Here is a 13,420-nt window from a genome sequence, read left to right as displayed (position 1 = left end):
TATTATTGTTATATTATTGTTATACATTTTTTTAGTAATAATCATCATTATCATAATAATATTATTATTACTATTATATCTGTATTATTATTATTTATTAAGAGTATTATTATTATAGTTATAATTGATAATTAATAAGATTAATTAATATACATATAAATAAATATATACAAGTACCTAAAACCTGCTTTATATATAAAATCAGATCGACATATACAGATTCATGAATCTGTTAATCAATCTCTTTCAACTTTATTCATTTTTTTTATTTCTGTACGATCGATTCTAACTTAGCTATAATACAACCGTGATAAAGTCGTGTTTGTCTCCTCAATCATTTGAATATCACCAGCTGCATTACTTGTACGTTATAGAATTACCTAATCACTCATTCACGATTCAAAAACTAAAAACAGAAAACAAAAACCCAAGAACACAGCTCCTTCATCTCTTTCGCCATAACTTTTATGCAACAACTCGATTTTGAATCGTTTTCAAAAATATAAAAATGCAGTTAAGTATGAAATCCCTTACTCAAACTAACTGCAAATTTACAAGTTTCAATTCTTCGTATTGATCATCAATTTTGAAGTCAAAGAAAATTTTCAAAAAAGTCAAACAATTGGTTCATCAGGAAATTTAAATTTGTTTCGATGTTTCTTGAGCAATTGATGCTTCCAATAGTTTATAGGATTGAATTAGAACTTGTTTCATGTTGAAACCTTGAGCTAAAACTTTCTTAAAACGAAAATCAATATATTTTTTTTTTAGAAAAACTGCGACAGCAGCAAGCTTGTAAAATTTTTAGTTTTTATTTTTCTTTTGATCAAGTGTATCCCTTCATTAGTCGTTCTGTTTCCAATGATGAATTTTAAATCATTTTGTTTGATTGTGTTGCTTGCTACACCCTCTGGTCGACGAAGTAATATGAAGAAGAAGAAGATTTATAGCAACAGAAAACGTACGGTTTAAATAAATTAGGCTACGAGATATAACTGAAAGAAAGAAACAGACGAGTGGTGTTGGGAGTTTGTGTTTAACCGGGAGGTCTCGAGTTCGATTCCAGTTTGGTGCATTCTTTTTATAGAAATCCCTTAAAGAGGGTATACATTCTTTTTCTTACTAATTATAATTATTATTATTATTATTATTATTATTATTATTATTATTATTATTATTATTATTATTATTATTATTATTATTTGTTGATTAATATTAATTATTAATATTATGCTGATCATTAGTAATGTTATTAACATGATTAGTGTTACAATTATTAATATTGTTATTATTATTACAAATACAAGTATTAATTATTATCATTATTATTATTATTATGATTATGATTATGATTAAAATTGTTATTATTATATATTCATTGATATTGTTATGATTAATATTATTATTTATATTATTATTTATATTAAAAATCAATAAAAGTATTTTTATTAAAATTTTAGAATTATTAGTATTATTAATATAGGAATTACTAGTAGCACTCCGATTAGGATTAATGGTATTATTAGGAAAAATAACACAAGTTATTTTCATTAATATTAGTACGTGTATCATTTCAATATTATTGTCATCATTAACATAGGTATTATTATTAGTACTATCATTATTATTATCAATACTACAAAGTATCAGGAATAGACTTATCAGTTAAACATTAATATCAGTAATACTGTATGAATAACCTAAATTTCTATTAAAACTATTAAAAATTATCATTATTATTAAAAGTATTATTTTTTGTATTATCACGAGTATTATTATGTAAATTACTAAAATCAGTATTATAATTATCATTAATAATAAAATTAATATTTTCACAAGTATTATTATTAAAATCACTATTATTATCATTAATAGAGTTATTATTAACATTATTACCTTTATTAGTAATATTAAGTATTAACATTGATATTATTTTTGTCATTTTTAAAATTATGATAATATTATTATTATCACTATTTTTAACAACAAACAAATAAAATATAAATATATATGTATATATAAGGATATATTTAATACATATAACATAACAAAAAAAATTAATATCTTCATATACAAAATGAATATATGAGACATATATATACTATTAATATAAAGAATATAACAAATAAAATTATATATATATATATATATATATATATATATATATATATATATATATATATATATATATATATATTTGCTCAATTACAATTATGTATAATGATAATATACAAATGATATAGGTTCGTGAATCTGAGGCCAACCCTGCATTGTTCAATATCGTCATATGTATTTTTACTACAAAATACAGTATTGTGAGTTTCATTTGCTCCCTTTTTAAATGCTTTTGCAATATATATTTTTGGGACTGAGAATACATGCGCTGCTTTGATAAATGTTTTACGAAATAGACACAAGTAATCGAAACTACATTCTATGGTTGGATTATCGAATCGAATATCACCCCTTTTAGCTTGGTAACCTAAGAATTAGGGAATAGACACCATAATTGACGCGAATCCTAAAGATAGATCTACGGGCACTAACTCCCCCCATACTGAAAAATGGTATGCTTTAGTACTTTGAGTTATTAATACAGATGGATTTCTGTTTTGGGGATATTCTATATGCATTATGTTAATGTCGGTTACCAGGTGTTCAATCCATATGAATAATTTTTAAACACTTGCGAGTGTATGATTATTGAATAAAGGAAATCTTGTGGTCTATTAAAATTATAAAAATGATTGATTACGATAAACTAATGAACTCACCAACTCTTTGGTTGACACTTTAAAGCATGTTTATTCTCAGGTATTAAAGAAAACTTCCGCTGCGCATTAGCTCATTTTAAGGATATTACTTGGAGTCATTCATGGCACATTTCGAAAGACATTGCATTCGAGTCGTTGAGTTCATCAAGATTATTATTAAGTCAATTATAATTGGATATATTATGAAATGTTATGCATGCTGTCAACTTTCGATGTAATGAAAGTTTGTCTTTCAAAAACGAATGCAATGTTTGTAAAATGTATCATATAGAGGTCAAGTACCTCGCGATGTAACCAAATGTAATGTATTCGTCCAGATGGATTAGGACGGGTCGTTAGAATATAACTGAAACGACGGAAGTCTGCACCTCTTTTAGTATAAAGGTGTTAATTAATTGTTAATGTTAATAATGTTAATTAAGGGTAGAATGAGTTTCAACTTTGGAATAATATGTATTGAAATTGAAATTGAAATTGAATACGGAATATAAGAATAGTGCAATGTTAAAACCTAACCCTCTAATTTTCCGGAGGTAAAGTCTAAATTTTGTTTTGTTATTGTTTTCTAATATTAAGAAATTCCAAATGTATTAGTGTAGCTTACATTACAGATTGAAACTGATTACTGACGTTCAGATTGTTTACTTAGAATAATAGAATCATTTGGAAGAAATTACTTTCACATGTGTGACACATGTGAGGGGTTAATTATCAATTGTTGACGGACGTTAAGTTAGGGTACTAACCACGTAGCTTAAGCAAAACCTAGGTACCAACTATGCAAAAATAAAGTTTAGATTATGTCATGAAAATGTATACAAATCACAGGTACCAACGGTGTAATTTTTTCTTCTTAAATACAACGTGACAAATTTTCTTAGAAGATTTATCATCCCAAAAAAGACATATAAGAGCATTAGGAGTCGTGACATTGAGTTCAGTGTTAAGCTTAACACTGAGATTTAACACTGAGTCTAAAACAGAGGAAATCGTTCAGTGTTAAATCAATTATAGAAAACTGAAAAATAAAAATAATACGGAGTAAAAGAAGAAAAAAAAAAAATAAAAAAAAAATAAAAGCGTTACCTGTGTAACGGTGGTGGGAGGCGACGGTAAGGTTTTAACGCCGGTTTAACACCGGCTTAACGCCGACGGGGAGTCGACGGTACCACCGTTCCCGGCATTAAATTGGCATAACTGTGGAAAAAAAACCAGGACTCCTAATGCTGTAACGAAACTAATGAGAGTACACCTTTTGATGCAAAGAGTACAACTTTACAACATTAGCCAACTTGTTTCTCTAAAATCAATAACTGCTCCCCGTAGTTTGACACTTTACTCTTTCAAAGGAAAGCAGAAATTTCCCAAAATCACGATTTGATTAAAAATGAATTTGTTCTTAGCCTCAATAATCAGTCTGTTAATTCTATCTGTATCTACAAAACACGCATTTTCAATCTCAATCCAGTTTCGTAATCACAACTTCGCCGGAACTTCACTTCTTGCCGACGCTCACCTCACCGGCGGCGGTAATTCCGTTCAACTTAGCCGTAACACGCCTTCAAGCTTCGGCATCCTCTTACGCAGGACGTCTGTCAACTTCACTTCTGCGACGTCGTTTTCATCAAACTTCACATTCGAGATCGGTAATGGCATTGCACTTGTAATCCTTGCTTCTGATTTTCCTTCTAAACTCTCTAAATTAACTTCGTTTGAAATAATAGATTCAAATCGATTAGTATCTGTGGATTTTGATGTAAATGTGTGTAAAATTTCATTTTCTAGGGTTAGGGTTAGCAATGTTTCGAAAATTAGTAATGTGATAAGTAGCGGAGTGAAATTAACATCGTGGATTGTTTACCGTGCGATTTTACAACGTTTAGATGTCAGGGTGAGTAAATTAGGTGATCCGAAACCATTTGAGCCGTTGATTTCGTATCGAATTAATTTGGGGAAAATGCTGAAATCAGAAGAGGTTTTATTTGGTTTGTTATCAAGTAAAGATAACAATAACAATGAGCTGAGCGATACGACAACTGTGTATTCTTGGAGTACTGAGATTAAAGGAGTTTCAAAATGGTTGCATTCGATTCCAATTATTCTGGAAGATTATGTAAATAGTGATAAGAAAGAAGGTTGTTTTCTTTCGGGTTTCACAGTTGCTATGTGTATAGGAGCATTGGCTGCTCTGTTTGTGTACTTTGTGTCGTTGTATATTGCTGATAGGAAGAAAGTTCAAGGGGGGAATTCTATGAGCCAGGTTGATTTCAAATATGAAAAGATCGGTGTACCTGATGTGAAGAAATCAGAAACTGGTATGAAGTAGAGAGACTGTTTGGTAATTAGTTAAGCCGCGTTGTGTTTTGATCATTTGGGAATCCACAACCATGTTTTTAGTTGTTTTTGAACTTGTAGGGATTTGTATGGCACTAATGATAGCGGACATTGCGAGGTTGAGTATTATTATTATTATTGTTGTTGTTGTTGTTGTTATGAAGAACATATCTTTTAAATGTTAACAAAAGTTTGAATGCTTCTTCTTAGTTATTAAATGAATGCCAAAAATTATTTCATTTGTTTTTTATTATATGAGTGGACTCAGAAGAACCATTTTGGTCATAGTTGCGTACTCGGTAACAACTTGAATTTCTCGGCTACAACCAAGCCATGGTCGAGATTTCTCGGTCATGGCTTGTTGTTGGGGTTTATGGTGTTGGCATCGTTAGTTACTAAAGGTCGACTTCTATATTCTAACATCGCTATGCAACTTTACGGGTCATGATCTCAGAACCATTTGGTTGATTTTTATCGAAAGGAAAATAAGGATAGATACATCTTCAATTATATTGGGTCAAAACGTGTAAGTTGGCAGGGACACGCTAACCCTGTGATTGGTGGGTGCTACGGCACACAGGGTTAGCGTGTCCCTGCCAACTTACACGTTTGACCCAACATCTTCAATTATATGATAGTAACATACGGAGTAATATGCTAGTAAATTTTTAGATTTGTAAGATGGTCTATTCAATAGAAAAATATTCTTTTGAATCTTTAATTTTGTTTGAGATCTATACAATCATATGAAATTGGATCTTTTTTTTTTTAAAAGCAAAATTAATTATTATTAATAAAAAATGGAGTTACAGGGCCCTATACATATCTATACAATATTGGAACGGAAGTATAATTATTGGAGGCTATTATATCGCGGGTAATCAACGAGGACCATTAAAACTAAAGAGGGAATAAGAACTTGAAAGAACAAGCCGGGATAGAGAGGATAACAGTGACGATCTAGCGCCTACAAAGTTACACAAATTAGCCCGATTAATCAAACCCTCAATAGAATAAATGGAATCTGTGGGCTACACATGTGAAGTAGAAAATTAGCCAATCCCAACTTGGTGGGGAGTATCCGCAACAAAGAAAGAAGGATTAATGAGTCATTGATGCCACTCAATTGATTTCTTTTTGCGCGATCTTTTGGAAATCCAACTATAACTTTGTGTTTGAATTTCGGAAAGAATCGAACCAGGGGACCACGTTTTTTTGGAAAATACTTTCAAGTTCCTATGTTTCCAAAATATATAACAAGTAATCCATTTGGTTGCTTGCCATATTGAAGAGCCGAAATTGTTGAGAGCGAATGGTTGTTTATTGATGATGGCATCGTTAAGATTGGAGATTAAAGAATCGTCTTGGGCCCACCAATCGAGGATAAGTTTCCATATGAGTGCCGTTTTGGGGCAAGTACTGAGGATATGTTCGGTGGTTTCAATATTCAATTCGCATAAAGGGCATAAAGTGGAATCAAGATCAATGCCCCTTTTGTCAATTTCGAATCTAACCGGAATCTTTTTTTGACAGGCTCTCCATATGAAGATATATACTTTTTTGAGGTAGGAGTTTGTTACGGGGAATCGATAAGCTTAAAGCGTTACTCCCGAGCCTTAGGGTGTTGATCAGAAGTGTCAAAGATTTGGTGGTGAAAATTCCTGTGGGGTCTAGATTGTATTTCCAGGAGTCTTGTTTGTCGGATAAAGTAACGGAAGATACAATGTTGTTTAATTCCGTGATTTCGTTTGTTGCCCGACCAGTAGGAGGCCTTGTCCAGCACCAGTTACCAACTGAAGATCCATTGCTATGTGTAATTCTTTCAGTGATCGAAGCATCTTTATTTGTCTCAAGCATGTATAATCTGTGAAAAAGTGTGCTAAATCTTTCCGAACCGAACCAAATGTCATTCCAAAATTTGATGGAGACCCCATTCCCGAGACATTTTGTGATGGAGGAGGAGAATGAGGCCCCCGTGCTATCCGCGATTTTTCCAGCTTTAATAATTTCTTTCCAAACCGTGCGACCTGAAATGTTCCTGCAAGAAACGTTAGATTCCAACCCCCCGCCCCCTCCATAGATACTAGTAATAATTTTTACCCATAGTGCGTGTTTCTCATTTTTGAAGCGCCACCACCATTTACATAGTAGTGAGATGTTTTTACTAAAAAGAGAACTAACATTTAAACCTCCTTTATCATAGGGTAGTAGAATTTGATCCCATTTTATCCAATTAATTTTATTTTCAGTTGATGACCCACCCCAAAAAAATTTGCGTCTTTTAGATTCAAGGAGGTTAAGGATGGAGGAAGGAGCATGGAAGAGGGAGAAATAATAGAGTGGTATGCTGCTTAAGATAGATTTAATGAGGGTAAGTCGACCTCCAAAAGAAATCGATTTAGCCACCCAGTCAGAAAGTCTTTTGTCAAACTTATCCACAATTGGTTGCCAGGAGAAAGGGTGAGATGAAGGCACACCGATGGGAAGACCAAGGTATGTGAAGGGAAAGGTGCCGGAGGAACAGCTAATATACTTGGCCATATCTACAATCTCTTGGGGAGAAATTCCGATACTGTAGAGTTTGCTTTTTTGGAAGTTGACTTTAAGTCCAGAGATTTTCTCGAAGCATTTGAGGAGTTTGGAAATGTGTTTGACATTTCTTTTACTCCATTCCCCGAAAAAAATTGTGTCATCAGCGTACTGAAGGTGAGTGACTGAGATATTGTCGTTACCAACATTGATTCCACGTAGATGGCCACTTGATAATGCCCGTTTAGTGAGGATGTTAAGGCCTTCGGCGACGATAATGAAAAGAAAAGGCGAGATTGGGTCACCTTGACGAATATCTCTTTCGGGGTAGAATTCGTCAGTAGGAGAGCCATTGATTAGAACGGAGATAGTTGAAGAGGAAAGACAAGCACGAATGAAACTAATCCATTTAGGGCCAAACCCCATGTAATGCATGGTGTTAAATAGGAAGTCCCATTCGATACAGTCAAAAGCTTTTTCGAAATCGACTTTGAAAATGAGTCCTTTACGTTTTTTACGTTTAAGTTCATCTATGATTTCGTTCGCAATTAGCACGCTATCTAGGATGTTACGACCTTTGAGGAAGGCTGATTGTTCAGCCCCAATGACCTTGTGGATGACTTTGGCGAGGCGGTTAGAGAGGATTTTGGTTAGAATTTTATAATAACTTCCTATTAGACAAATAGGACAATATTCGTTCAAGCCAATAGGGTTAGGTTTTTTGGGGATGAGGGTGAAGAAGGATGCGTTACAGCCTTTGGAAATTTTGGAATTGGACCAGAACCAATCTAGCGCTTTAATGAGATCGTGTTTTATAAGATCCCAATATTTTTTGAAGAATTTCATGTTAAAACCATCGGGGCCAGGTGCTTTCGAACTTTCGAAGTCGTGGATAGCTTCCCAGATTTCCTTTTCAAGGAATTCGGATTCGAGAAAGAGATTATCTTGCGTGGAGATGAGTTCAAGGTGAGGTGCATTATCAAAAGGACAGTGATTGTTAAGTTTGTTAGATTTAAAGAGATTTTTGAAGTGAAAATAGGTTTCATGTTTTATGATGTTGGGATCTTCAATCCAAGTTCCGTTAATAGATAAACCGTGTAAATTATTTTTACTATTACGTTTTTTAATAAAGTTATGGAAGTATTTCGAGTTTTCATCTCCTTCGAGAGCCCATTTAATTCTTGATTTTTGTTTTAACATGTTAGTTTTCTTTTTTTCTTTTTCTAAGTGTGAAAATTTATCTTCAAGCCATTTGTTTTTCTCGGATTCGGATAAAGGTCTAGTTTCAGCTAAAGCTTCCCATTCGTTAATATTTTTTAGGTGATCAAGAATTTGAGAATCAAGGTTATCGAGTTGAGCACTATGTTTTTTAAGTTTCAATTTGACGTTTTTCAGTTTGTTACGGAGGATACAATCGGGACGGTTTCCGGTCATTGGAATTGACCAGGCCCGAGTGATGATCGAATCAGCGTCTTTGAGGTCAAGCCAAGTGTTAAAGACGCGAATAGGTTTAGGACCAGAGTTGAAGAACGTGTTCCTAAGGAGTATGGGACAATGGTCAGAGAGATCACGGTCGAGAGTTTTAGAGGAGATGTTAGGCCATATTTTTAGAATGTCATCTGAAACGAGGAATCTATCTAGTTTACTGAATTTCATTCTTTTTATGCAGATTCTGGTGAATTTTTTACCGCCAAGGGGGATGTCAATTAGTCCGAAATTGCTAATGAAGTTATTAAAATTAGTAGCCCATTGTTGATTGAACTCACAATTCATGCGTTCGGAAGCCTTTCTAACTTCGTTGAAGTCACCGAAGATGATGAAAGGAATCGTGAGGGAGTTTATGAGAGAGGATAACTCAGACCATAGTCTTTGTTTTTTGAAAGAGGAATGTGGGCCGTAGACATTTATGAATGCAATCTTAGAATCATAACCCGCACATGATCCGCAAATTGCTAGGAAAAATTCGCCTTCAATAGCGTGATCAAAGGTGAAGGTATTACAATCCCATATTGTGATGATTCCCCCCGATGCACCAACCGAATCTTTTTGGACAAATTTGAATTCGGAATTTCCCCAAAATGATTCAATGGTGTTGTCATGAGTATGTTCACATTTAGTTTCTTGTAATCCAAGTATTGTTGGTTTCTCTTTTTTACAAATACGTTTAAGCCAAGTAATTTTACCCATTTGCCCAAGCCCTCGAATGTTAAGAGATATCGTACACATTATAATATTAAGATAAAAAACGAGAGAAAAGGAGTGAGGTTACCGATTACTCCATCGGATACCGATGCTATGACCTAGTTACTGATTATATTAATCCAAGGATTGAGATTTTTCCCCTAGATCTCAAACAAAATTGAAGATGCAAATGAATATTTTTCCTATTCAATATTACAGTTTAAGCTTAGTAAACTATTAGACTATTAGAAGATTGTCTAGTGATTAGCATATCGATATTCTCACTAAAATATTCATGTTCAACTTATTTTGAGTGACCAGGTAAAAGGTAAATAAAGAATGGTCACAAGATAATTCACTTAGGTTACGTACGTTATGTTATACTCTCGTAGGTAAAAAAAAAAAAAATATCCATTTTACCCGTTTTTGGTTTTAGATAAGTATATTAAAATAATAAGAGGTGAAAGGATGTATCCAAGTTAAGATAACATAAAGTATATTTGTCTTTAATAAGTTATCCGATGGACATTCACTCCATATATTGATAAGATCAAACGTTAAATAAGCACATGCAGTTGAAGCGAATACAACATTTTCGTTATTTTCGAATTTTAAGGCGCTAACTCTGTCAAATTTGTTTCATATCTTCTCTTACATCTCTATCTCAGCTCCAAAAACACACACATGCAGTGATTACCTGCTACGATTTACGCTTTAATTAACGAATGTTTAATATAGTCACATACGTAATCACATATATCCGAATCTCAATTTTGGTTCGTCTTTCTGTCCAGATCTTAATATCAATCCCATAAAGTTTCTGTTGTCAATCCAAAGATCCAAGATAATAATAGTAATAAATTGCTTTATTTATAAAATATTAGTATATTAGTATTAGTATTAGTATTAGTATTAATTGATGGACGTCGAAGGCGGTCCCTCGAAGATTTACGATGATGAACAATTAGCCGTTGAAATTCCTGAAACAGCTCATAAGATCAGCAGCGGTATGTATGAATATTGTTTTTTCAGTTTTCAGTTATGTAGATGCAATTTGTTTTTCAAATCTGTTTTTTATGATTATATCTATAGAAGAATAGTGTTAGTTGTCATGTGTAAAGTTAAGCTACAGGGTAAACGTATGAGGTTTTCCTATTCTGTTACTGGGAAGGCGAATAATTGTTTAATACTGTGTATATGTTAACTGAATTATTTTGTTACCATTTCTGACCCTTTCCGGCTACCCTCAGATGTATTACCTATTAAAATATTAGTGCAATCTAATTAAATAGATTCTATTGTCACAAGATATATGTTGTAGAGATTTTGCATATCTCTAAGATATCTTGCATTTAATATAGAGATTATAGGATATCTCTTTTATATCTAGCATTTAATGTTTCTTAGGTATAGTTGTTTTGCATTTATTATGCATTTAATATTTCTCTTGTATTTAAAGAGGTAGTTGATGTGCGAAAAGTGGTATATGAATTATCGTATGGAAAATACCGGTTTTAGAGATTGCTACACACTAACGGGCAGTGTACCCGATCGTGTAGTAGTATAGTAACTGGTTTAGTTCCGTGTATCGTTCCAAGGACAGTAATATCAGTCAAACTAGAATTAGAAACTATATTATGATTAACTAAGTGAATGAAAGTTAAAAGTACAAGTTTTATGTTTTGATGACTATTTAACGATTTAGCCAAATCAAAGAAGGTTAAATGTAAAAACAATATTTTTGTCTTTTAAGTTTATGAAATGATGATAAATACAAATAAAGCAAGTAAGATAGTTTTGAATTAAATCAAAGAGATGAAATGTTTATCTAGATATTTTACCCTCGGTATTGGATGTATTTTTAGATATTAAGTCTTGATTGAATAATTATGTGTGTAGTTATCTAATAGGTTCACTAAGAGTTCTCTCGGATAAACACGCAAATACAATAACAAGATCAAGGGTTCCCTTTTCACTATGGTTCTTGTATTTGTAATCAAATAACTATAAGCATGCTAATCACCTAAATCGACTCGCCAAGAGTTCTCTTTAGCAAGTACTCAAACTAGAATTACTAAGCGAGGGTTCCCTATAACTTAGACCTTTTAGTTTGTGACTAGTTGATCAACAAAATCAAAGACTTGAATAACAATTGTCTTTGCGTTCGCTCTACACAATTCATTCCTATTTTGTTTAACCGTTTTAATCTAGTTTACCCCCTTGGTCCGGTTTAGCAAACAATCAATCTAAGACAAGTTGATTGTAAATCAATATGATACATCAACAAGAGTTCTCTTTATCAACAACATATCAATTAACTAGATACAAATGATTTTAACAACAATAAGCATGGTTCTTAATTCAAGCTTCAATCTATCACGCATAATACATTCAATCAATAAGATTACATCCAATACCTTGGTTATTAATCTAGACAAACATTATAGAAATTAGCCAACAATCATGGTAACAGACAACAATACAATCAAATTATTAACTGAAATCATTGCTGAGAACAAGTAAATAACCTACAAGAACAAGAGTTCTTGGATGAAAAAGGTTTTGATGGATGATGCCTTGATGTTGAGCCTCTTCAAAGAGGTTGGAGTTCTCCAATTTGCTCCTGAAAATCGCCTCTAAACTCTCTGGTTCGTATTCTGATTAAACAGTCCCTCAAAAACTGAAGTTTTAAAGTGGAGAAATTAGGTAAAAAGCCAAAAAGTCGGCCACACCTACTACGGGACGTCGTCCCAAAATGCAGGACGGCGTCCCGAATTAAAGGTCAAGACGGCGTCTCGAACCCCCTAGACGGCGTCCCAGATCAAAAGCCAGGACGGCGTCTTCAATCCCTGGACGGCGTCCTCAAGTACTGATTTTGACTGTTTCGTTTTCTTTTCAATATTACTTCATTCGGACGAAGCCTAACACCTTGGAAGCTTTGTTTTATCATTTTAGAGTGCTATCTTGACCCTAACTCGTATCGGGATCAACCAATGTCATAAATCATCAAAATTCTTTGTAAATCATTCTTCCGATATAAACTTGCGCATCTTGGTTTATTATTTGTAGAACACCTTCATCATCCTTGATTCTAGGGCGTTTTTAATGATATTGCGATAGATATATATGATGTTATTGAGCAATATCAAAACACCCCACACTTAAACCTTGCTTGTCCTCAAGCAATTCTTTCGTTACAAAGTAGAACAATATCAAACATAATCACACAATATAGATTACAAACATTACATGAATCACTCGTAACACACAAAACACACACGTTGATATGAAACACAAGTCACACTATATAAAACACACGCTTTAAGTAACACACTCACGCTATATACACTATGGAAACACACGCTTTAAGTATAGTACACTTTTATTGAAATCACTCGCACGCTATATTCACAATGGAAACACACACACACATTTTTGGTAGATTAGAGCCAAGTATCCGAAAAATTTGATCCTAGGAAAATCAGGACCTTGATGAAAACGTTTTATGGTTTTGAAAATATCATGCTAGTTTTTAATACTAGACACGTTTTCCGATTTTGTCGGATTTTCTGAATTTTGAAAAATGAGTGCGGGTTTCCCGC

General features: G+C 33.0%; 1 protein-coding gene across 1 annotated transcript; it reads left to right on the top strand.

Annotated features, from left to right (window-relative positions):
* Positions 1–4,161: 4,161 nt before the first annotated feature.
* LOC139899754 (uncharacterized) lies at positions 4,162–5,100 on the top strand. Its single transcript, XM_071882592.1, has one exon. The coding sequence runs from the start codon at positions 4,162–4,164 to the stop codon at positions 5,098–5,100; it is 939 nt and encodes a 312-aa protein (XP_071738693.1).
* Positions 5,101–13,420: the final 8,320 nt, after the last annotated feature.

The sequence above is a fragment of the Rutidosis leptorrhynchoides genome, chromosome 3, assembly GCF_046630445.1.
Source record: "Rutidosis leptorrhynchoides isolate AG116_Rl617_1_P2 chromosome 3, CSIRO_AGI_Rlap_v1, whole genome shotgun sequence".
In the NCBI taxonomy this organism is placed as follows: Eukaryota; Viridiplantae; Streptophyta; class Magnoliopsida; order Asterales; family Asteraceae; genus Rutidosis; species Rutidosis leptorrhynchoides.
The sequence above is the reverse complement of the archived record's forward strand: the minus strand, read 5'-3'. Positions and strand labels throughout refer to the sequence as shown.